Raw genomic sequence first — 24,168 nt, 5'->3', positions numbered from 1 at the left:
TCCATCACGAGTCACCGCATAAATCATATATTCCATCCACCTCGTCGTGAAGACAAACCACCGTGAAGACACGATGTACTGCAATTACGCTCCATTCGCCATCCGGTGGCGCTGCGCTACAACTTTGGTGTTCAAATGGGGGTCACGTGTTTCCGGTGGTGACGAAAACGTCAACAGCCGTCTTAGTTAAAACAGCGAAATATAACTAAAAAATACATATAATACTACTTAACGTTAGTTTGAGTTAAGATTATGGTTATGTTTACTGTTATAGTTACGTTTAGGCTTTGTAAAAAAAAAAAAAAAAAAAAATTGATCCAACTAAAAAATACAAATTCAATTTAGGTAATTCAAATTACATTTTTAAATCCAGTTATTCAAAATGAACAGCACAAATTCAATTTATGTAATTTAGATACAATGTTTCAATACAGTTATACAGTTTAATGATTCAAATTCAAATCTAAATAATTTAGATTCAGTTTCTGGTGGCACAAATATCAGCCCATACTTTCATTTCTTTCCATTTTTACTTTCATATAATTTTATGTGCTCAAAAAAAAAAAAAAAAAAAAAAAAAAATCATCACAAAGTGTTTACGACAATGCAGGATATAATTTACGACATTAAGACCGACGTACGGCAAGCTGCTGGCCAGCCTTTCTCTACCAGATTTCCCACAAGGACATCGTGTAGATTCCTCCCAATTATTAATTAATTTGGCGATATACGACTGTAAAAGTAACACATCGACGTGTGTATGTATCTCGTTAACATTGTCCTAACACGTATTTTCGCCAGACTAGATGCAATTAAAAACTGCTTGTTTGGTAATGTGCTGTTGTTTAGCTAAAGCTAAAGTACTGATCAGTCCTTGTACTGTTTTCTTCTTACAAGTTATAACAACATTTTTTTTAAACATGTTTTTCTGATGATTCCTTTTCGATTCAGGGGTGTCGCCCCACTTCTCACATGGCCAACCCACTACGAGGTGAAGTTATTAGGCTTTATAAAAACGTAAGTAAATATTTGGTGTCGTGCATTCATTGATGTTGCTGTAGCAAATCCTGTGAACACACTTCTGGAATGTACTATTTGCCATGAAACAAAACAAGATGGAACATCTTTTTTTCCTTTTGGCAAAATATAACCCTCTTTACTCATTTTGAGTAATTGGTACATTATTTGTAGCTTTGACGTACATACACTATCAACAATAACCAATCAAGCATAGACATAAATGATGAGCCATGTCTTTGGCACTGTTCAGCTCAATCACCTTGCACTGGGCTCCTTTCTTGTTATGCAGAACATGACATTAAATAAAGGAGCTAGATTTGGTAAAGAATACAAAACAAAAACCAATTAGACAAAACTAAAAATAACTGATAAATCCAATTTGTTCAGCCGTAATATGCAGGTTGTGTTTTGTTTGTGCCGGTGCTCCAATGTGTTTCTCTGTCCACAAGCTGCTGTATCTCGGTCGGGACTACCCGGAGGGATCTGCCTTTTTTCGACAGCGCCTCAAGTCAGCCTTCATGAAAAATAAAGATGTGACGGACCCTGAGCACATCAAAAAGCTTGTGGGACGAGGAGAGTTTGTCATCAAGGAACTGGAGGCACTCTATTTCCTCAAGAAATACAGAGCCATGAAGAAGAGGTATTATGACCCGGAAACATAATTGCACCAAGGACGTAAGCGTAATTATGAAATTCTAGCCTGGACTATTAGTGAAGAATGGCTCTGTTCATTTACCATAATTATTCACGTCAGCTATTTAAGCTATGTTTCTTGTACACAAGCACCCTTGGGCACACACTCAAAAATTAACATTTTAATAGATTACTTGATTTTAAAGTATCGTTGAGGTGATTTGTGCGTGTTGTGTACCAACAAACAAGCAGGCATTGTGTTAGAATAATGTGGAAGCAGTCATACTTACACACCTGCAACTGTTAATTTATTGCTACCAACAAAACATACTTGCATACATTCTTTCAGTGTGATGTTATATGGATTCAAGGGGAATCTGTGACGAATGAATGTAAACGTATGTAAATCCAATCTGTATAGAAATACACTACTGTCAACAAAATAAATGTGAACAAAAGAAGGAGGCCTCACATACTTGGATCGCCCTCACAGTCAGCGTTGTGGTGAACAGTTGGCTTAAAATAGCCACTTTGTTCCAAATATCAGTTTCTAAATAGACAAATGTGTGGAGTAATATAATTGGCTTGTGTGATGGTTTAAGAGATGGCAGAAGGCCAGCGTACAACTGCAAATGTGAATCAGAAGTTAGAGAATTGCAAAAATGCAGGAAACAATGTACTCTGTACTTTTTTGTGACATGTTACTACTGTAAAATATGTGCTTTTAACGTGATATAATGGTTGGGAAACACTGATCTAGACTGACTCTAGTGATAGAACCCTACAAGGAAAATAATATGGATCTCATGTAGGCGTGTTGCATTTCATGTAGTCCAACTCAATGTTGCAGAAAGCGGGATTCGCGTTGCCGTGCTTCTCTTTGGTTTGTGCCACATCAGGCTTACCGCTCATTAGCTTAAGAGGAAAAACAGATAAAGAGGTAAGAAATGGTGGAAATTGTTGTATCAAGAAATCTAAAATGATAATTTTACACTTACTCTGTCCTTGAGTGCTTTGAATATGCAAAAGAGAGTTGTGTCTCTTTTCACCAAAGTAAGCCTCGAGTCCACTTTGTGCTTCCATCCTCCTGAAATTACAATCAACCAGGTTTAATCTATTTTTTATTTTTTTTTTAAAGCAGACTGTGTTAAAAATGTTCATACCGGTGACAAGGCTGATAAACAGGCCCACTAAGATGGTTATGATGGTTCCAATGGGACTGAAGTAAAGGTAGGACAGTGAGTACCAGTTATCAGCCAGTAGATTCCTTGCAAAGGAAGAAAAACAAAAATTGGTCAAAATACGACTCGTAAATTCCCACCAGTTGGAACGTTCGCGTACCTGTCACGGTCGAGTTGTGCTGGGGAGGTAGCAATGTTGCCTATGTGAGCGGGCAACGCTGTGGAGGTCCAGTTGAAGCTGTCGGAGGTGGTGAGGTTACAGCCCTCGGCGGTGAGGGACAGGGGTCGACTCAGATAGGAAGGCGCGGGGAATATCTGGGCGCCGATGCCCACCCAGAGCGACACAACGAGGCCTGACACCAGACCTGACAAGGCTCCCTGAAACATTTGAGTCTCTTGGATGCTTTGCTTTTTGGTATAGTACTGAGAGCTATTGCTCTATATTTTTAGTGACAATTTGAGAGGATGGCAGCACCTAACATCACAACAAATATCAGTTCAGAAGCTAGTGAACAAGAAAAATACGTTTTGTGTTCAGTTTTGCCCAGGGCTGGACTGGCACCAAAAAAATCGGCCCTGTCATTTTGACTTGGTCTTCCCCCATTCTTGGGGTAAAATAGAGGAAAATACTAATTAACTAATTTGCTTAGAAAAACGTATACTGTAAATACATTATATTTTAAATATGACCATGCTCCCAAAGACATATTTATACGTTGTTGTTGTTTTTATTTATTTATTTATCTATTTATTTATTTATTTATTTATTTATTTTTTTATGCTACAGCATACAGAAGGCTTTGATGCAGCCTCTGAACTGACAAGAATGCTTGAAGCATTGGTAGTTATTACAAAAACGGCCAGCAGGTGGCAGGAGAGTATAAGAGATCAACCAGGGCCATGTTGAAACGAGCTGTTTCCCCCCACTGTTTTAGACAGATTTGTGAATAATAATGATCAAATTTAGCTATATTCTAATAATTGCTGTAAAATGGAAATGGATAGAAATATGCTTCCCCCCCCCCCCCCCCCCCCTGATGAAAGAAGAGACCCTAATCTTTCTTTTGGTAGATTCCATGTTTTTATAGCAATGGAACACAATATTTTGTGGGCCTTGCAAAATCCGTCAAAATCCAGTAAAACAGCCGGGAGCTAAGGGGGTTGCTTCAGTTAAAATGGCTGCGAGTGAATGAGTTAAATAGCACCGTATTGGCGCCAAAAGACATCGGCCCACCGTGCACCTGCTCTGTATTCCAGATGGCCAGTCCAGCCCTGGTTTTGCCCATCGGACACTAGCTAGCTTAATGCTATCACACAATGCAAAACAATATAGACAGGCTAATGAAACTAGCATCAGTGTTGCGGTAGTTATGACTAGGGCTGAACAAATAATGTAGTAATCGCAATGACATTATTTTTCAAAAGCATTCAGCCCGAATTATAATGCAGTATAGATTGTGACTCACTTTGGAATTGGCAAAAGGACAGATGATACCTAGCGAGAAAAGCCCCAGTAAAGGACCTCCGATGATGCCAAAGATACTGATGGTGGCCTATATGGAAGGAGACTAACATTCAAACACTCATAGAAGAACTGATCACATTTATTTCACTGATATCATATGAGGAGGCACAACCTGCAATATACCACCCATGAGTGAGGCCAGTCCTGCCATCCCAATGCATAACGTGCCGTATAAAAAGCCTGCAAACATTCAACATTACGTCCACAGCAAAGTCATTTGACATACGGTGGACATGAATGCTTACTCAGTATTTTGGAGATGAAGGACAGCTTCTTGTCGGACACTCGCATGTGTGGCTTGATCAGGTCCTCCACAGTCACTGCAGCTAGCGCATTGATGCTGGAAGACACGGTGCTGCTTGTGATAGGACAACATAATCACGCTGAAGTCATAAAACATTCCATTTTTGAAGTGGAGTGAGAAGGACCTTAGTGAGCCGCTGTATGCCGCTGCCACAAATAGTCCAGGCAGGCCAGGATAGTCTCCCAGGATGTCCATCACCAAATATGGCATCAACTACAAACGGACAAAATGTACCCATTTTAGGTTGGTCTCATTCGGGGTCAACAAACATTTTTATTTTTGTAGATCAGGTTTAATAGTAGTAGTAATAATAATAATAATAATAATAATAGTAATAATAATAATAGTATGAAATGTCTATGTATAAAAAGTTAATTTTAACAAAAATAATAATTTATAAATTAAAATATTTCATAAAGTAACTATAAACATGTTAAGTATAGTGTGCCATTTTTACGGTAAATCTACTAATCAAAATGTTAATGGAAAATTATTTTCCTATTTTATTGTATTTTTTTAAGCATTTACCAATTATATACGGTAATTAAGTAAATTTTGATTTTTTTTTTATATTTCTATTTTATGATCTAAAATAAATAATCTGAATAATACATCGATATACAATGTCAAATGTATAAGTAAAATTGCTTATTTTACATCAACAATCAACTACATTTAGCAATTATTGTATAATGTATTATCAAAAATTAAATAATGTATAATTGTAAATGTTAACTGTTTTTTTTTAGTAGTTTTATTTTACTATTTACAAAATATTAGTGATTTAATTCATTTTAAAAAATAATTTAATACATTAAAAATGTGTATGCATTTTTATTTTATATTTTTATTATAATACAAATGTGTTTACATTATTGTTTACAAAAAATAATGAACCGGCTATTTATCAGAATAACAGTAATAATGCATCAGATGATTAATACATTTAGAACCTTTTTTTTTTATTATTATTATTATTATTATTGTATTATCCACAAATACATTAACCAATCATGGGATAAAAAAAATTCTGTTAAAAAAATAAAATAAATGAAAGCACCAAATACTTCTTCTTTCTTTATTGTATTATTTACAATAAATACATTGGCCAGTAACCTAATGAGAAAAATGAACATAAAAACTTATTGTAAAATACTGTACACAACACATACATGTACACAACAGTTAAATTGAATGCACCAAATATTACAGGACTCTTGATTGTGTAAGCACTTTGTGGGCTGGATTTAAAAATGGAGCAGACCATACTTTTCCCCATCCCTGATCAAATTTCACATCTCATGTATGACTGAACCTGATCTGGAGCGGAAATCATGCCGGCAGTCCACGGGTCACAGTTCTTGTACACCGAATAGAGGCACATCCCGGCGAAGACGGATGACAGCAGGATGCACCACAGACCAATCAGATTGATGAACAACGATCTGGGAATTTCAAACGCAAAACAGCGGATAAAATAGCAAAAATTTTATGAGTCAGCTCAAATAAAAAACTCACAATTTGGCGTGTGCGATGCTCTTGCAGGAGATGTAGCGCTGAACCTGGGCCTGGTTTATGCCGTAAATGCTGACCCAGACGAACGTCCCACCGAAAGTGACGGTCCAGAATGTGTGTCTCTTAAGTGGGTTGGGGTCAAAGCTGGCGAATGACGACACGGGGCGGTCATTTTTGTGCTATTTCCAAAGACGCTGACAGTGTCGTTTTCATTTACAAAAGAAGGTCGGCCATTTTGTGTTGTGCTTTTTCTTTTTTTTTCTTTTTTTTCCCCTCCCTTTATTCAATACTTTCCATTTACAATCAAGTACATTGAACCAGTACCATTCAACCATGAACAATAAATAAAACAAAAAGAAATAAAAACAGAAAAAAACAAGCAACACTAGGGGGTAACGAAACATACATGTCAATCAATTTAATTATTATAACATTAATTTAGTTGTTGGAAATAAGTAACTGCCCCAAAAGCTTTGAGGTCGGGACTGCATGGGAGATTTCAAGTGGGATATGTCCAACTTCCCATCGTCCTCGAATGCAGCATTAGACACAGTGATGTCATTCGTCAGTTGACATCAAGTGACATTAACTAATTTTCTCCCAAAAACATAAATATGTTCTATTTTAAATTTAACCAAATTTCCCAAAGACATATTTATACGTGGTCTTTTTTTCTTTTTTTTTTTGGGGGGGGGGGGGGGGGTTATGCTAGAGCATACAGAAGGCTTTGATGCAGCCTCTGAACTGAAGAGACTTGAAGCAATGGTAGTCATTACAAAAACGGCCAGCAGATGGCAGCAGAGTATAAGAGATCAATCAAGGCCATGTTTGCAACAAGCTGTTTTCCCCACTGTTTTAAACAGATTTGTTAATAATGATGAAACTTAGCTGTATTCTAATATTAATTGCTGCAAAACTGAAGCAGATAGAAACATATGTTTTTTCCTGTTAAAAGAGGAGACTAATCTTTCTTTTGGTAGGTTCCGTGTTTTTATAGCAATAGAACACAATATACTCTGGGCCTTGCAAAATCCGTCAAAATCCCATAAAACAGCTGAGGGCGAAGAGGGTTGCTAAAGTGCAAATTGGCTCGGAGTGAATGAGTTAAATTACAAAATGGCCGCCCCCTGAGATTGACATAAACAGGCGTATTTTCCTGCTGGATATTCCACAAATCCAATATCAATCAGAATAAACACGTGCGGATACATACACATAGAATTATTTTAAAGAATGCTTCTTTAATATCACTCTGTTGCATGTATGGGTATTTTTTTGTTATTTCATCACACTCACTCCCAAAAGTCGAGCCTCCCTCCTTGGTGGGAATCGGAAATAATGGGTCCGACTCCGCCCTTGAGGACCACACAGCGGATGATGACTGACAGGAAGCCCGCAAGCATGACACCAACCTGGGGGGGGGGGGGGGGGGGTTACACACTGAATTAATCAGGTTGCATGACCCCCCCAGGTTAATCTCTTATTAAAAATCCCACCTGGAAAACATCTGTCCACACCACTGCCTTTAGCCCACCCTGTACAACAAATGCGCTCACAATGGGTTGATTTTCCAAGCCGCATATTCCGCATATTTACTCACCATGGTACAGTAAAAGGTGCACACCACACCTGTGGAAATCACCGCACTCCAAAGATCCATCCCAGTGACTGCAGTGCGAGGCATAAATGTGAGCTTGACTGCACTTTGTCGTACCTTCGAGTGGGGTGCCGGGGCACAATACCTTGGCTCAGAGCCAGAGCCGGCGTGTAAATGACGATACCCGTATAGAGGATCTAGACAAAAAAATGCTAAATGTTAAAAGTGCAGTAAGAGTAACAATTGTCCTTTTTTTGGAGGAGGGGGGGGGGGGGGCTTCTTACTGTCTGCACAATGAAGAGAAGGGTTCCCAGCAGACGAGTTATTCTGCTAAAACGGAGTTCCAGATACTTGACGGAAGAGAAACAAATACAGTAATATACAATGTGTGTAGTTTATCCCCCCTCAAAAAAATAAGCATTCTTTTGTAGTCCATTCACACTCAACTTTATACAGTATTCATGTATAGTTACATGTGTTTAGTATAACAACTCTAATTGAAGTAGAAAATTGTTTTTCATGTCTTTATTTTTTGCATATGACTCATCAATAAGACTAAACTTAAAAAAATAAAAAATAAAAAAAAACTTGTCATGAATCTGATCTTGGAATACAGATTTATTTATATGGGAAGAGGACCTTGGGGAAAAAATACACCCAAAAAAATTCTCCCAATAATGAGAGGGGGAAAAAATGATATTAGATTAGTTTTCAAAATGATTCATATTAAAATCACAATTCTTCCACTGTAGGACCAATAAAGGCTCGTATTCTCAACACCACATCCTTAAATCCTTGAGCGCTCTTCTTAGTTTACAAAGCGTACCTCATAAGTGCTGGTGATGGCCAGCCTGTAGAATACTGGGAGGAACACCTCAGATGTTATCACCATGGTCAGAACATAGGACAGACCATAAAATACAATGCTGGCTCCATAACGGTACACCTATAGAAAGACATTTCTGAGAGATTTACACAAAATACTCGAGCCATTACTCAAAATGGAGTTTGCTATTCAAACTAATGCAACACTGTTACTTGATTATCTGAAAAAAGGACAGAATTCATTCAGATGCTTCCTTACCTCGGCCGGGTTGGAGAGCACCGTGATGGCCGACATGAAGCTGGCCGTCAGGGACAAGGAGACGGGCAGAGCCGTGAGCCGACGTCCGGCCGTCAGGAAATCGTCTGAGCTCCTTAGGGCCCTGTCCGTCCAGGCATAGTAGACTCCGATGGCGGCAGACACGGCCAGCATGAAAGCGAACACCACATAGTCGGCAGCTGCAAAAGAGGGGGCCGCTGACATTCTAATGGAAAGGAAAATGATTCAGTCAAGTGTCATGTGTTTTGGGGATAGAAATGGTAGACTGAGCCAAAAAGCAGGACTTGAGCCCTTTTATGTTTTGTGAAGGAGGAAGGGGGAGGTGGACATTCTGGGCAGGTACATGAAGAGGAGGCAACAGACCTGTAAAAAGGCCAAGATATCATCAGTCCACACATGCATGCAAAAAAGTGCACATAATGTTTTGTTTTTGTGATTAGGTCTGCATGTTTTTGGTTTTTTTTTCTGTTCTAAAAGCTTGTCCTGAGTTAATGAAATGCATCTGACACTTGTATCAAGCTGACCTTCACAAAAATGTTTTTCAATATGAGAATTTTGATTATTAGGGGATCACAATGCTCAAGTGGTTAGCACATTCTTTAGATTCACATTGAGGTATTGAAAATTGATTTGACTACAGTATTAGCTGAAGTTTGTACTAATTTACACTTTGAGTTGTATTTTATGTCTGAAACGTTCTATGTAAATAAAGTTTGATTTGATTCCCTTTTTAATTTTTTTTAAAACTTTGTCTTTATTTGTTTTTTTTCAGGAACAATAATCAATTGCAGTTAACAAAAATCAAGAAAACGACATAACAATCAGGAAAAGGGGAGGGAAAAAAAGTAGGAATAAACCATCGAGCAATATAATCCAAGTTACTCATCACCAATAGTTTATAATATTCACAATTTGAGTAGTCACTTATCAACAAAAGATGTCAATTTTTTTTCTAATATTTTTTTACATTTGAGAGTGCAATGTCTGAGAGAGAAAGTTAACTGTTCCATTGTATAAATGTCTTGCGTAATGTCCATCCAGTCTGTTATGGTTAGTGGTTCCTCTTTCAACCATTTCCGAGTAATGGCCTTCTTACTTGCAGCCTGTAATATATGTAGTAGGTACTTGTCTTCTTTCCGTAATCTTAGCACCATGAGTTGATTAACAGTTTCAATCACTTTGGCCCAGTAAGGTGTGATTTTCATACACTTCCAGAATATATGAAAATGACCCGCTGACATTCTACCACAATTCCTCTAATTTTTGGCATATTCTGGATTTTTTCTTTGAAGTTCCTTTACTCGTGGAGCGATAAAGAAACGCACGTTATTTTTCCATGTAAATTCCATTGCAATAGTTGCACAAATATTTGTCCAATTATCTGATTTGATTCCCTTTTATCTGGTTAAAATCCCATTTATCTTATCTAATTTATATAGGAATATTGTATTTCGAGTCGAACGTTTATTTGTAAAACTGTGGAGACTTTTAACTGCTCAAACGAAACCGGAAAGACGATGTAGACGCTCGAAACGAAAACGGAAGTAAATGGCTGGGAACGATCCTCATAGGTTCACTCTTTTCCACACACGCTGATGGTTTTTTTCCCATGATGCATCGTGTTCATTATGGCCGCGCTGTACTGACTGCCATGCGTGTAAACACGAGCGATTTTATCGAACAGGATTAACGAAGAAAAGTGTTAAATGAGTAATTTTTCAATGCGCGGTGTCTTCCGACTATATCTGACTTGAAGACAAGCTACAAAACCAAGATGAAGATCAAGTCCAAGTCTGCGTATCACAAATCTGAGAACACCTACAAGGTAAGAACACTCAATTAAAGTGCAGTCTTTGTTATATACACGAGTAAAAGTGCGTTAATACCTTATTAAACCTTCCTTTTAAATCGAAAATATAATTCTGTTAAAGCTAATTGGTCGTCAAATGCAAACTAGCCTTTAATAGACCTCGTGTTAACCTATAATTTGTTTTGCGCAACCTGATAACGTGTGTGGGACGGGTTCATCAATTTACCCCAAGGAACAAGCATTGTAGACATTTTTCATAACATATTTCTTATTATATTCTAAACACTTCTTGCAGTTTCTTACTTTTGCTGAGAGGCTTTCCAATGTAAACATTAACGTCATCCACCGCATTGACAGAACTGGATCCTATGCAGAGGTATGTGACTAGTATGTAATATCATTTATACATTTTATGTTTTTGAGGTAACCCTGACTGTTAATGTCTTTTTGGAATGCAGGAAGTTGAAACCTATTTCTTTGAAAGCCTGATAAAATGGAAAGACCTCAACTTGACGGAACACTTCAGTATGTTCAAAGCATAACTATTGCTCTATAGTTTGTAATTTAGTGCTAATTTACCACCTCTTCTTCTTCAGCTACATTTTTGAAGGAGGTCTCCAACAAGTGCCAGTCGTTCAACATGCTGGTTTTCCATCAAAAGTCTATCGTGGAGAGCTTGAAAACGCACCTGGCAGTCCCGAGCAGTCTGGCCTACCAACCTTTGCTAGAGTAATATTAGTAATAGTATCATATGATCGAGGTGCTGCTTTTGTTTGGCTAAGCCTAATCTGCCTGATAATTCCTTTTCAGTCTGGTGGTACAGTTGGCTCGAGACCTGCAAACTGACTTTTACCCTCACTTCGCGGACTTGTTCACGCTGATTACCGCGATGCTGGACACTAAGGACGCAGAAGTGCTGGAGTGGGCTTTTACATGCCTCTCCTACCTGTACAAGTATCTGTGGAGGCTCATGGTGAAAGATATGGACAACATCTACAGGTAAAGTTCAACATTTTTGGTCAAACCATTCATCTTTCTGTGGTGCTTGTCCTCAGTCATAGCTGACTCGCTGACTTTGGGCAAGAATAATCAAGCCCAGAACTTCTTGGTTGTGAGGCAAATATGTTCACCACTCATTTTGGGTTTATATTCAGAAGATTCTGTCTTTCCTCCGGTCAGCTTGTACAGCACACTTTTGGAGCACAAGAAGGAGCACATCCGCAAGTTTGCAGCAGAAAGCTTTGCATTTCTGATGAGGAAGGTAGGTCTTGAATGTGTTTTAGGTTTTATGATAGAAGTTGTGTATAAGTAAGTATATGAGTCTGAAGTGTTATTGTGTCCTGTAGGTTCCGGATTTGGATGCCCTGCTGTCTCTCATGTTCTCCGATTTGGAGCAGAATCCTGCCAAGGCAGAAGGAGCCGGCCAGCTGCTGTTTGAGATGTGCAAAGGCGTCCGCCACATGTTTCACTCCTGTGCTGCAACCGTAAGAGTCTAAAGACGTTTCACTTTTCAAATGACATAAAAGGGTTGACTAAAAGTGGTACAGTCTGATAATCTTTTTTTTTTTTTTGCCTATGGAAGCGTGTGCTATCATTTATCATTCTGACATGTCTGAACAACATCTTTCACTAGGCACTCCCTACTGCTCTGCGGAAGATGGGACCTACAACCAATCAAGGAGCCCCTTTACCATGGGACCTGGTGCGGGATGCACTGGATCACACAGCCCAGGCTGCTGCAAATCATGTGGACAAAGAGCACTTTTTGGTTTTTTGGGGGTCCCTACAGGTAAGAAGGCTGCTATTCTGGTTTTAGTTGCATTGTTGGCCAACACTAAACTGAGTGAAGCAGCACTTTGGTGGAAAATATGTAAATAAGTAGACCAGTATTTTGTGAGGTATAGGTATGGGTTGTCGCTGTGAATCGAGTTCATGTGTATCTCTTGAGCATTTGATCGCAAGATTGAAGATCCATCCATTTATTTTCCAAGCCTCTTATTCCTCACAAGGATCGCGGGTGTGCTGGAGCCTATCTCAGCTGGCTATGGGCAGTAGATAGGGTACACCCTGAACTGGTTGCCAGCCAATCGCAGTAATTTTTGTATATGTTGAAAATGAATGGCTATCATTTAAGTGAAGACACTGTTCATGTTAGTGATTTCTAGAGGTGGGAATCTTGGGGCACCTCACGATTCGATTGCGATTACGATTCAGAGGCTACGATTCGATTATAAAACGATTATTGATTTCCCCCCCAGGCAGCAGAAAAAAAACAATGTATTTTTGTGCTTTTAATGTTTCGTACATTAGTTACAAAAATAGTACAAAAGTCCTCCCAGGCCTACATAAACTACTATTTCAGTATCAAGTTAACAGGTCAAAACAGTAAATAAAATACTCAAGTCCTCATTCTGTAACAACAGCTTTTAAGTATATTCAGTCTTCAGCAGAATAAAACATAGCATTGAGCAAAAATATATTATTTTTATCCACTCAAAAGTGCATTGAGGTATAAATGAAAGACAATGTGAACTACTACTTCAATACAAATGCCTAAAAAAAAAAAGTGCTTTCCTGCTTTTTAAGTTGTGTAAAGATGAACATGTAAACATTAAAGTTTCTCAGAGGTACAAAAAAAAAAAAAACAACCCTCAAGTGCTTTTCTGCTTTTTAACTTGTGTAAACATGAACGTGTAAACATTAAAGGGATCGTTCGGCTTTTTTAACATGAATCTCAATTTGATCCTCACCTCCCGTGTGTGCGATCAGCACTGACTTACCCCTGACAGCGTTAGGTGACACCAGTTCTGGTTCGACGTTGGACAGAGGAAAATAGTCCAGCAAGCTGGCTGGGGTCTCGGAAATAAAGCGTTTTTCTTCTAAAAACTATTTGTTTTCAAAAGCGTGATACATTTCCACCACAATACTCTTTTCTGAATAAAGTCAGACGCCATTACCGCCAGCCACTACTTTTCTGTTCGTTCGTTCGTATCACTGCGCGGCGCCCTGTAGAACGCTAACCGACGCACTGCAGCCAGCTAGCTGATACTTCCGCCTGAAGTTGTTTGCCTTTTCGGAGCAGGTCTGATCTCACGAAGAGGTGGGTTGGTCAGCTCAGCCATGCTTGTTGTTGTTTTGAATCTCGACGCGTGAGTTGTGGATGTGTACTCTCGGTCCGTCCCAAAAAGCGTCCCGAAGACCGCGCGCGCTACTGCGTTTCAGTTCCGCGTACTTTTCGCTCGGTTCGCTTCCCTTGGCATATTTATATAATCGGAATTTGGACGTTTGTGAATCGTTCTCGATTGTTCCACGGCCGAATCGTGAATAATCTAAGAATCGGAAATTTTGCACACCTCTAGTGATTTCTAACAAATAATTAGGAAACAGTAAAATGTGACATATTATTTGCTTAAATCACTGTTTAAATTTTCAAATGATCACTTCTGTAGCATCCTGAGAAAATCACAATATCCCGTCACTAGTAAGCTACGCTGAGAACAGTCCTGCAGGCTACTTGTGACCCTGTGGAGTTAAGTGGTGCCTGCGGGTGAGAGGAATAGCAGGTGTAACCTACTGTATGTTGTAATCCCCAGACTGCTGTAGATGAGGTTCTCGATGTTTTGGAAGCCAAGACAGAAGAGGCTGGACCCGCAAGAGAGCAGCTCCAAAGGCTGCTGTTCGTCCTCCACACCTTGGTGTCTCACAAGGACGGAGCTAAGGTCAAAAAGCCGGAGGCCGTTTGCCAGGTACAAGGAGAGCACCGACTTCATCTTCTAAAAACGTATTTCAAGTCCACGTTGTCGATCAACTGTCGTCTTATCTCGTTAGACCGTATTGCGCCTTGTTCAGAGCTCAAAGCTTTCCACACCCTGTTCACGGCTCCTCCTCCAAATCATCTCCTCCTTGCTCCTCGGAGAGAACATAATTCTCCCCAATGCTCTCATCCAGGAGATAGTCCACAAGGTAAGCATGCTAGATTTTTATTTGTCACTGCGGTGATAGTTAGATAGATGCGGCGAAGTTTCGAATGCCCCAATTAAGAGTACTGTTAAGTTGACATATCACTATAATGTGGCCCACGTCACAAATCCTCCTGCAGGTGTTCGGCAGCTCAGTGGGAGAAGATCTCGTCCTTGAGTTCACCAAGGAGATGTTCACCATGAAGAAGTTCGAACAGGTGAGTGGACACTGCGTTGTTTTTTTCGAGTATCTTGCAATAACACATCCTTTTGCCTCCGCCAGTTTTTCCTGCCCACCCTCCTGCGCTTCACCGCCGGCTTGTTTGCTAGCGGTGATCCCGTGTCCCACCACCGAGCCCTGGAGGTACTCGTCAACCTGATCCTCGCCAAAGCCCCGCCGCCCAGCGATGGCGCCATGGCATTTAAGACATACCCGCTGCTCTTCACGGGACAGACCACCGGGTGAGCGTCACTAATGATTTACAATAGTGCCTAGACTTGCGAGTTCTGTGACCATACTCGCTATGCATTTTCAAAACATGTCTAATGTAAAAATATTGCTTTTGCGCCATCTCGTGGACATTGAAGTGATTTTTCAATGTTGTCTCCCTCGTCAGTGTGTTTAAGCAGGGGGAACCAGAGCAGCGAGCAGTGCCGGAGTTGGTGCTGTCACTCATTAAACTTCCGGAGCAGCAAAATGGGCCCATCACAGATCTGTCACTACCTTGGAGCGCACTGGTGCTGCTGCCGCACCTCAGGTAATGCATTAGACCAGTCCTTCTCAAATAGATGGGGTGCATGTGACCCCAGAGAACTTTTTTTTTTTTTTAACTAGAATAAAGTGTAAATGCACATCTGCTACAGTAGGTGGCAGTGGCGCTCTGATTGTCAGAATGCGCAAGGAGTATGTGTTCCTCTGCAGAAGTGTACCTGCAACAATTTTACAAACAAATACTATTTGTAGTCGCGAAATATTGTCTTCTTCCCTTGGGGTAGCAACCAAAAATAATTGAGAAGTGTTGCATTAGACACATTTAATGCTGGGCAATAAGGCCTTGAAATAAAATCCCTGATTTATGGTCACAAAAATCAGATTTGATACTTTTTTTTTTTTTCTTCCTTATTATCTGCAGTATAATTAATCTAATTAATGTGTTAAACTGACAGCCCTGATTAATAGCTAAAAATTATTACTCAGCCAGCCCGACTTGCATTTGTATAATCCTGTATTGGCAATAAGAATTCTGCAACATTTGACAAAAAATACAATATGTTTATTTAATTTTCTTTTTTCTTTTCTTTTTTTTCCCCCCGCAGGCCTCTTGTTGCAAATAATGTCTTCCCTGCAGTCACTGCCTTTTTAAACCACCTACTATGTGAAATTGAGATGGAAAAACTAGGAAAAGGTATTCTGTAGTTCAATGGTAAGATAAAGGGGTTACAATGTTGTTAACGTTTGCTGTTTCCGTCACCCCAGCTGGTCTCTTTGTTGCCACACAAGCCCTAAGCTGCCTTCTCACTCTGGACGGATCCGCTCAGATGCTCTCTCTAGTCCCCGTGGACAAAATCACTGTCATGCTAAGGTAAATGTGACAAAATAATAACGCCACATGAGGGAGCAGGCCTTCACTAACCATCTTTCATGGTGTGTTCCTTTTAGGAGGTTCCCCACAGAGCTGCCAGCCCTGCTTTTAGGAGACCTCTATTACACCCGCCTGTCCTTGAGTGGTGCTTCGGAGCACCTATCCCATGATGCACTTTTAGACGTTTACCCGATCCTGCACGGCAACCTGTCCTCTAACATTTCCAAGGTGCATCTACAGACTGCTTTTGTTGGATTGTATTATAATACAAACATGCTTGTACTGTAATGACTTCATTTAATGTTTTATAGATGCGTCTGCTGACTCTGAGGATCCTTTCTCACTTTGAGCCAAAACTTCCTGCCCCAGAGGCGGTATAATGCTCACGTTTGAAGTTTTTATTATGAATAGACACAGATGATGACACATCCAATGGCTCTTCTTTCATCCAGCCTGACGAGAGCTTGGAGGTGCAGCCGGTGTTCGCCATTTGCCTGCAGGCGGAGCGGGTGCCCGCCTCCCTTCAGGACTACCGGGAAAAGCTGCTGCACCTGCGCAAGCTGCGGCATGACCTAGTGCAACGCAGCTTGCCGCGGGGGCCCCCCGGCACCTTTCATCAGGTACGGATGACATCTTCTAATTCGCCAGTAATATTCCAACCATTGATTTTACATTTTCTAATTTCATTATATTGGTCGGAAAATCATTAGAGTAGAATAATTGCCTATGATTGCTAAAAAGGCCCAGATTTCACCTGATTTTCACTGCATTTGACAGAAAAATGAGATGAGATCATCATTATTTCAGTATATACAATATTTTTGGACACTTTTTTTTTTTTTTTTTTTCTTGGTTGTGTGCCCTGAGGTTTTTCAAAGTGCTTTCAAGCTAAAGCTTCTCAGCTATTCTCACATTTTCCCATAGTCACGACATTCTCGCCTAATTTTAGAAAACTAAGCGGATTTTTAAAATAGGCTGAGCCCACATTTGATGTTTCATTTATATATCTGCATTGAGCCCAGACCAAGGCCAACTGTGTGTCATGCGGGAATCAGTAAAGGCCAAAACCCCCACTGTGTTTAGTCTATTTTCTGTCCTAAATGTACGAAAAATCCATGGAGAAAATGTCTTTGCACAGCAGCCAGTAATCGGGTGCTCGTAGGTAGCAGGAAACAAGAAAAAATAATCCCCCACACACTGACTCTGACTTCACTTAATGAATTATTAATGAATTTGAGGAGAAACGTGTGACAAAAGAAACAATAATCCACATTTAAAATAATGAAATTGATTTCAAAATCTTCCCCCCACCTCCCGTTGTGAACAACAAGCATAAATTATTGTCGTTTCTCACTTTTTTGTCTTCCAGGTGCCTCTGCGTTACCTTTTAGCCATGCTGTTTGTCAACTTCAGGCCACTGTGGGATGCCATTATTGAGCTACTTGAGTTAGTATCAAGTTTGTATACATAAAACGAGTCGAAGTATGGCACAGTCTGTTGTAAAAATGGCAAACAATCTGTGAACTATTTGCACAAAATCAACATTTAGTCTTTTTTTTTTTGTTTTTGTTTTTTTGCAGGAGCCATGCCAAGGGGATGGACAATAAAGACTTTTGGATGGTGTACTATGAACATCTGGAGAAGGTGGCAGTATTCGCTGGTATGTTTTGGTTGATCTGGTGTTGGACTTAAGTTCCCGTCACCAAGCGTTATTCACCTCTCCTTTCCAATTACCCCACCTTCTAGAAAAAGAACTGCAGGAGAGTAGTGATGACGACGACGATGAAGTCAAAGACATGAACGTGCAGGAGGGGCCGGGTTGCGACGTCATTGAAAGTGGAGACTTGAGGGTGCTGTTCCTACGGCAGCTCAAGTTGAGCTCGGAGCCCGACGAGAGGACGGACTTCTCCAACTTCCGTGGCCTGATGTGGCGCGCCATGGCCCGGTTTCCAGACAGGGTGGAGCCCCGTAGCCGGGAGCTAAGCCCCCTGCTGCTCCGGTTCATCAGGTGAGTGTTCAGTGGACCCACCTTGATTCAACTCCAAACTCACTTTCTGACTTCTCGTGAACAGGAACGAGTTTTACCCAGCTGACCTGCTGGTGGCACCAACTCAGGACCTGAGGAAAAAGAACGACGCTGCCCGAGAGGCGTCCACGATGACTTTGGAGGAGGAGCAGGAGGAAGCAGAAGAGGAGGGTGAAGAGGAGGAGAGGGGCAAACGGCAGACGAAAACACCACCACGACGAGCGGCTGCAAAGTAATTTTTGAAAGATTTGAAGAGCATCTGTTATGTGTTAATTCTTTCACTATTTAATGTTATGACTTCAACATTTTTTGATCCACTGCACACGCTCAACTTTCTCTTTTTCTATTAAATTAATTACTTGCATAATTTAAATGGGGAAAAAAAAACCAAAAGTTTGACATAAACAAATATTCTGAATGTCATATGCAGACATTTATTAACTGATTTACTTTAAAGCATGTAGTTATGTTTATTGCTGAAACACAATGTGTGCTACCTTTAACATAACCATCCGCTGTCAAGCTGAAGGGTCATCTGCGGTCAAAATTAATAGTGCGATTAATCTGTATTAAAGGGATACTTGACTCATTGAGCCATTGTCAGCAGTAAAAAGTTAATATTTTGTCTATAATTAATGTGGTAACTTCATTATTTTTCATGTACAATTAATACATTTTAAAAAGTATTTTTTTCTACTTGCTGTAGACTGATGATGTCATCGCCTGTGCTGAGGAAGTAGGTAATGACCAATCATGGCTCAATTTACTGACCAAACCCAGAAAATAGGTGAGCCATGATTGGCCCTTACCTACTTCCTCAGCACCGGTGACGTCATCATCAGTCGACAGCAAGTAGAAAATTTGCTTTTTAATGGTACTAAATGGACATGAAAAATAATGAAGTTATCGCATTAATTGTAGACAAAATATTAACTTTTTACTGCTGAAAATGGCTCAATGAGTCAAGTATTCCTTTAATACAAGATTGTGATATTTTTTGTGATTAATCAACACTTAACGCTTTAACTTTGACAGCACTATTGATGCTTGTGCGAAATAATACATTTTTATTCTGAAATTGCATAACTTACAGCTCTCAATGTTATAAAAAAGTTGTCAACATGATAAATATTTTAAACGTAACTTTTAAAATGTATGTGTACTAGTGTTATATTTTATCATGAAATATATAATACTAATATACATGAAATAACAAACTGATATGATGTTGAACGTTTCTTTAATGATTAAGTGGTTCTACAGGGGTAAATCTAAAAATTGTGACTTTATTATATTTCACAATTATTAATGACATGTTTTCCTCCAGACAGCTCATCAGCCACCTGAACGTTTTTGCCAAATTCTCCAACCCTCGCTCGGTTTACATGGAGAGCAATCTGAGAGAGCTTTACAACCAAGTAATTCTAAAAGTTTCCCATTTGTCACATTGAATGGATGCTTGATATTTTTATTTTTTTTTTAAACAGTATTGTCCTCTTGTTTTTGCTTTCTCAGCTCCTCTGCCATCAGGACCAGCAAATCCAGCGAGTGGCCCTCCAGTGTATTCTTACATACAAAGACCCTTACATTGTCCCATACAAGTAAGCAAAGTTCAAGGTGGACACACATAACATTCCTATTCAAACATCTTCCTTTCCTTCAATGGAGCCCTTTGTTAGTATCGTGTAATGGAACACAAGGAATTTTGAGATACAGTCGCTGTTAGCCATCACTTTAACAAGCCTGTTTTCTGAGTCATAGTCACAGGAAGTTTGAATTACAACATGCTTGCCTGACTGATTTGGATAATGGACAGTGGCTCAACTTTTGACCCATTATTCGACATCTTTGAGACATGTTTTCAGATCATGTCTTCTATGCAGTACATCTTAATAATGTATGTGAATGCTTGACCTTTTAATAAATGTATATGTCTGTTTTAGGGAGAATCTGGAGAAACTGTTAGATGACAAGCATTTCAAGGAAGAAATTGTCCATTTTAACATCTCGGAGGAGACGGGAGTTGTAGATGCCTCACATAGAGCTGGCCTCATTCCCTTACTCATGAGGTATAATTTTGTTGTACTTCTGTTTCGTGCCTTACTGTGATTACAGTAGCTCACATTTCCTTCCGTGCGGTTCTTTGTTTTTGTCACAAAAAGGATCCTGTTCGGCCGTCTGCGAAGTAAAGGCAGCAGCCGCTTCCAGAGCAAGTCCAGCGCCGCCACGCGCTCTTCCATTATCCTGCGCTTTCTGGCTGGTTGCCAAGAGGCGGAGCTGGGAATGTTCATTGATCTACTGCTGGAGCCCGTCTGCCATCACAGCAACGGTGACCCATCTTAAAATTTCAGTCTTAATCCAGTCGCAAAGGCAAAATTCCCCCCAAAAAAGAATTGCAGATGCAGATTGAACCATAACATGTCGTAGCCATTCCCCAAATAGAATGCGCTTGCGACCTGTAGGGAAAGTCGAACTTAACCTTTAGCATTTAATAATAAAGCAATTGCTGAAGTTTTTTTTTTTTTAGCTGGTTATGTGAATGCAAGCCTGAAAATTCTGCTAACCATTCATATTTAACCATGATTTTCCTGAACCGCATTAGAAAAAATTTTGGAAATGTGTTATTTTTATACGTCTGCCATGTCACTGTTGCGCCTGGAGGAATAGAACAACAGTTTTGGGCCATTCTTCAGTCTCAGCATTCGCTCGGTTTAAAAAGTATATCAAAAATCATGTCAAGTTCCATAAAGTGAAAGAAAATCTTGTCCTTTGTTTGTTTCTCAAGGCTCCTGTCGGGACGCGGTGCAGCGAGCGTTGGCCGAGACGGACGTGGGCATCATGCTGCCGCTGGGTCGCCAGCACAGCCTCCTCAACATCATCAATGTGGTCATTCAGAAGCTTGGTCATCTCATCGAAGTCTACCTGCCCAAAGTGCTGCAAATCCTTCTGTGCGTCACCGCCTCCGTGTCCGCCGTGCTGGAGATTAGAGAACAGGTAGTCCATCTCCTTGAATGAGAACTTGATGAAGGTCTCGTATCATTGGTCATTTATTTTGGTGGTTATTGTATCTCCATTTTTCATCGATAGCTGCGGCCTGGTTGCATCAGTCCTCTGAAGAACCTGAGGCGTCTCGGCATCCTGAGGATCCAGGACTTTTTCAACAACTTTGACACTTTCAGCTTTAGCCCCGATCAGCTGGAAGGCGTCTTCATGGCTGTTGTGTGGCCTCAGGTTTGTGTGTGCTGCAAACACACAGTTGCTTTAAAATGCGTCGACTGACTTTGTGATTTCACTTTTGTCAGGTGCATCGCCTCCCAACTGAGAGTCCATACTCGCCCACACCACTACTGAAGCTCATCCACGTGTGGTGCAAACATGCCAGGTTCTACTCATGTCATACTTCCATCATTGTTCACATCCCACTTATGGTTCCTAAATCAGATTTTTCTCGGTAATGTCGCAGGTACCTCCCGCTTTTGTCCAAGCAGCGGCCGGACCACCCCGAGTGTGACGTTCTCCGAAATGTGTTCGCGCTCCTCTCCGCCAAGAACATCTCGCCCGCCACCATCGCCGTCATCATGGACGTAGCCGAGTCCCTGGCGACCACGCACGACTTTGTTGCTACGGAGACAGAGGCAGAGCTGAGCGTGGGTGGCAGCGTGTTCCCGCAGCCTGCGGAAGGCACCCTCACTGCAGGTTAGAGGACCACTTTAATTTTCCTTATTGCTTGTCTCACCTAGTGTTTGCGAACCTGCTCTTGCCATACTGTTGCAAAATTTCAAGCGCCTGTAAATAGAATACAGTGAACTCCCGCTATTCCAGATGAGACTGACCAAGTTAGTAAAAATTCAGGATTAATTGACGCCAAAAAAGAACAAGAGGTTTTTAGGGGGTTTGTGTACTGGAAAATACACAGGATGGCAGCTAAGTACCTATAGCGACCACCATGCATATAAAATGTGCACACATGAAACCCATGTTACATAAACTACTCTTTTCACTAGTCAAATTATTCAACACAAACCATCTTATATGACATCACACTTGGGCAAACAAATACACAAATAATATAAGTAATTAAACTCTCCTTTTGGCATTTACTGTACATTGTAACATCAGAGTACACTTCACAGGCTGATAGTATCTGTGTTAGGAAAGAAGTAGAAACAGTTTTTCACTTTTGACTGCACATGAGGTGCATTCACTGGGGTGGCTAACAAGACAGGACATTTGAAATGCTGGCCAAAAAACTACCAACTACTTGAAGGGATACTTGACTCATTGAGCCATTTTCAGCAGTAAAAAGTTAATATTTTGTCTAGAATTAATGTGGTAACTTTGTTTTTCTTGTACAGTTAATACGTTTAAAAAGTATTTTTTCTACTTGCCGTGCCCTGATGATGACATCACCTGTGCTGAGGAAGTAGGTAACTACCAATCATGGCTCAGTTTACTGACCACACCCAGAAAACAGGTGAGCCGTGATAGGCCGTTACCTACTTCCTCAGCACAGGTGATGTCATCATCAGTCAACAACAAGTAGAAAAATTACTTTTTAAAGGTATTAACTGTACAAGAAAAACAATAACGTTACCACATTAACTTTCGACAAAATATGAACTTTTCACTGCTGAAAATTGTTCAATGAGTCAAGTAAGTATCCCTAAATTTAACAGTGAGGCCAATGTTCCACCAGATGGTGCCACAGTATATTTATTGCTTTGGCAAGTGATTTTCAGTGAATAAATGGACAATAGATTAAAAAATAAATAAATACATAAACGCACAAATACCCAGTACCAAACAGCAAGTATGTATGTGTCCAATGTAACATTGTAGAACTAGACTCAAGAAGAAAAAAAATGTATTCCAGCGTCTTGAACATGTATGCATTTTTTTTAGACTCATTGATGCAGGGCTCCAGACTTTTACTGCCTCACATCACTACCCTGCTGCACTACCTCAGCGGTGTGGTCCGCAACACCGACAGGCTCAAGAAGAAGAAATTCCGCCCGCAGGTGTCCAAGGAACTCAACATCCTCTCCAAGCAAGTTATTCCCACATTAATTCCCATTCTCATACACACAGTCTGATTAGTTATTTGGTCTTTTATTTATTTATTTTATTTTATTTTTTTAATCTACCAGGATCAGTCGGTTTGTTAGCGACAAAGAACAGAGTTCAACACTCATTAGGCTCTTACTGCCTTATCTGTTAAAAGGCAAAAACTCTCAGGTAAGGCTTTTTTGTTAAATATTTCATTAATTTTTATTTTATTTTTTTTAATAGCCTGTGAATGACTTGATTGCTTTTATTTCAGGAGGCACAACTGGACATCCTGGCCACCGTGCAGAACTTGCTACAACAGTGCGTGCAGCCCTCGGCCTTCCTACAACCGCTCAGCAAACTTTTCTCTGTCATTCACAACAAGCTGCCCAGGAAGGCCCTCACGAACGTCTTCCAGGTACATAATGGTGGTGATACTTGGAGCGCAAAGTATTTATTTTTTTTAGCTGTTGGTGTAAAAAGTTTGAGAACCACTACTTGATTTTTTCCCATCTTACTTTTAGACGTTGTCAGACATGGATCCTTCGCTCGTGTACATCACCGACATGGCCACAAAGGTAGCCTTTATCACTTTCTGATATTTCCATGTAAACGAAATGAATTTCTCTTATGCCTGATGCCTGTAACCACTCCTCCCCAGCTCAACGCCTTCGACAGTCGCCATTTGGACGAGGTTTACTTCGACGTCCGCCTGACAGCTTTCCAAGACGCCACCAGGCGTATCAGAGGGATGGAGTCCCTTGACCTTGACTACATTGGCACCGTCATACACAACTGCTTCCACACTTATGAGGTGATGTTAATTGGAAAGCTTAGCACCGAGCTTATCATTATTACTATTGTTAC

General features: G+C 40.3%; 3 protein-coding genes across 4 annotated transcripts in view; 2 read left to right on the top strand and 1 right to left on the bottom strand.

Annotated features, from left to right (window-relative positions):
- The first annotated feature begins 626 nt into the window (after nucleotides 1–626).
- On the top strand, nucleotides 627–2,375 carry lyrm5a (LYR motif containing 5a). The gene is made up of 3 exons (XM_077499948.1): nucleotides 627–758; nucleotides 952–1,017; nucleotides 1,470–2,375. Exons 2-3 carry the CDS (start codon nucleotides 973–975, stop codon nucleotides 1,680–1,682), a joined length of 258 nt encoding a protein of 85 aa, XP_077356074.1. The 5' UTR covers nucleotides 627–758; nucleotides 952–972; the 3' UTR covers nucleotides 1,683–2,375.
- On the bottom strand, nucleotides 1,875–10,362 carry slc5a8 (solute carrier family 5 member 8). 2 transcript variants are annotated; one of them, XM_077499943.1, is made up of 18 exons: nucleotides 9,974–10,362; nucleotides 8,860–9,240; nucleotides 8,602–8,721; nucleotides 8,060–8,125; nucleotides 7,921–7,972; nucleotides 7,779–7,846; nucleotides 7,675–7,713; nucleotides 7,475–7,590; nucleotides 6,182–6,322; nucleotides 5,979–6,108; nucleotides 4,788–4,876; nucleotides 4,605–4,714; nucleotides 4,472–4,539; nucleotides 4,301–4,387; nucleotides 2,995–3,212; nucleotides 2,817–2,920; nucleotides 2,652–2,740; nucleotides 1,875–2,568 (listed from the first exon to the last, which is right to left on the bottom strand). In XM_077499943.1, exons 2-18 carry the CDS (start codon nucleotides 9,079–9,081, stop codon nucleotides 2,458–2,460), a joined length of 1,830 nt encoding a protein of 609 aa, XP_077356069.1. In that variant the 5' UTR covers nucleotides 9,082–9,240; nucleotides 9,974–10,362; the 3' UTR covers nucleotides 1,875–2,457. The 2 variants fall into 2 exon arrangements, with proteins under 2 accessions (XP_077356069.1, XP_077356068.1); XM_077499942.1 differs by having other exon boundaries at nucleotides 8,860–9,056.
- Nucleotides 10,363–10,497: 135 nt separating this feature from the next.
- The window catches only part of utp20 (UTP20 small subunit processome component), a 25,035-nt gene continuing 11,364 nt past the window's right edge, over nucleotides 10,498–24,168 (top strand). Inside the window, exons 1-35 of the mRNA XM_077499940.1 lie at nucleotides 10,498–10,702; nucleotides 10,983–11,063; nucleotides 11,146–11,212; nucleotides 11,284–11,416; nucleotides 11,498–11,686; nucleotides 11,867–11,948; nucleotides 12,034–12,171; nucleotides 12,321–12,476; nucleotides 14,281–14,433; nucleotides 14,516–14,650; nucleotides 14,787–14,864; nucleotides 14,930–15,108; nucleotides 15,264–15,404; nucleotides 15,964–16,052; nucleotides 16,124–16,229; nucleotides 16,307–16,457; nucleotides 16,541–16,603; nucleotides 16,682–16,849; nucleotides 17,599–17,675; nucleotides 17,810–17,889; nucleotides 17,976–18,237; nucleotides 18,302–18,487; nucleotides 19,583–19,673; nucleotides 19,771–19,856; nucleotides 20,199–20,324; nucleotides 20,418–20,584; nucleotides 21,041–21,249; nucleotides 21,343–21,486; nucleotides 21,558–21,637; nucleotides 21,719–21,951; nucleotides 23,158–23,302; nucleotides 23,403–23,490; nucleotides 23,576–23,719; nucleotides 23,826–23,879; nucleotides 23,963–24,115. Coding sequence (XP_077356066.1) covers nucleotides 10,652–10,702; nucleotides 10,983–11,063; nucleotides 11,146–11,212; nucleotides 11,284–11,416; nucleotides 11,498–11,686; nucleotides 11,867–11,948; nucleotides 12,034–12,171; nucleotides 12,321–12,476; nucleotides 14,281–14,433; nucleotides 14,516–14,650; nucleotides 14,787–14,864; nucleotides 14,930–15,108; nucleotides 15,264–15,404; nucleotides 15,964–16,052; nucleotides 16,124–16,229; nucleotides 16,307–16,457; nucleotides 16,541–16,603; nucleotides 16,682–16,849; nucleotides 17,599–17,675; nucleotides 17,810–17,889; nucleotides 17,976–18,237; nucleotides 18,302–18,487; nucleotides 19,583–19,673; nucleotides 19,771–19,856; nucleotides 20,199–20,324; nucleotides 20,418–20,584; nucleotides 21,041–21,249; nucleotides 21,343–21,486; nucleotides 21,558–21,637; nucleotides 21,719–21,951; nucleotides 23,158–23,302; nucleotides 23,403–23,490; nucleotides 23,576–23,719; nucleotides 23,826–23,879; nucleotides 23,963–24,115 — 4,485 coding nt within the window. The 5' untranslated portion in view covers nucleotides 10,498–10,651. The remainder of the gene's footprint in view (nucleotides 10,703–10,982; nucleotides 11,064–11,145; nucleotides 11,213–11,283; nucleotides 11,417–11,497; nucleotides 11,687–11,866; nucleotides 11,949–12,033; nucleotides 12,172–12,320; nucleotides 12,477–14,280; nucleotides 14,434–14,515; nucleotides 14,651–14,786; nucleotides 14,865–14,929; nucleotides 15,109–15,263; nucleotides 15,405–15,963; nucleotides 16,053–16,123; nucleotides 16,230–16,306; nucleotides 16,458–16,540; nucleotides 16,604–16,681; nucleotides 16,850–17,598; nucleotides 17,676–17,809; nucleotides 17,890–17,975; nucleotides 18,238–18,301; nucleotides 18,488–19,582; nucleotides 19,674–19,770; nucleotides 19,857–20,198; nucleotides 20,325–20,417; nucleotides 20,585–21,040; nucleotides 21,250–21,342; nucleotides 21,487–21,557; nucleotides 21,638–21,718; nucleotides 21,952–23,157; nucleotides 23,303–23,402; nucleotides 23,491–23,575; nucleotides 23,720–23,825; nucleotides 23,880–23,962; nucleotides 24,116–24,168) is intronic.

Source organism: Festucalex cinctus, chromosome 16, assembly GCF_051991245.1.
Source record: "Festucalex cinctus isolate MCC-2025b chromosome 16, RoL_Fcin_1.0, whole genome shotgun sequence".
Lineage (NCBI taxonomy): Eukaryota > Metazoa > Chordata > Actinopteri > Syngnathiformes > Syngnathidae > Festucalex > Festucalex cinctus.
Note: the sequence above shows the minus strand (reverse complement) of the source record. Positions and strands in the feature narration are given on the sequence as shown.

Bases quoted from the DNA above. Each gene is read 5' to 3' on its own strand.
- slc5a8 (XM_077499942.1), bottom strand. From the start codon at position 10,118: ATGTCAGCGGGTCATTTTCATATATTCTGGAAGTGTATGAAAATCACA. The intron at 9,057-9,973 runs GTAAGAAGGCCA...CCTCTTTTGCAG, and splicing joins ACATATATTACAGGCTGCAA to CTGCCGACTATGTGGTGTTC. The intron at 2,741-2,816 runs GTATGAACATTT...TTGTAATTTCAG, and splicing joins GTTTATCAGCCTTGTCACCG to GAGGATGGAAGCACAAAGTG.
- lyrm5a (XM_077499948.1), top strand. From the start codon at position 973: ATGGCCAACCCACTACGAGGTGAAGTTATTAGGCTTTATAAAAAC. The intron at 1,018-1,469 runs GTAAGTAAATAT...TCTGTCCACAAG, and splicing joins TTATTAGGCTTTATAAAAAC to CTGCTGTATCTCGGTCGGGA.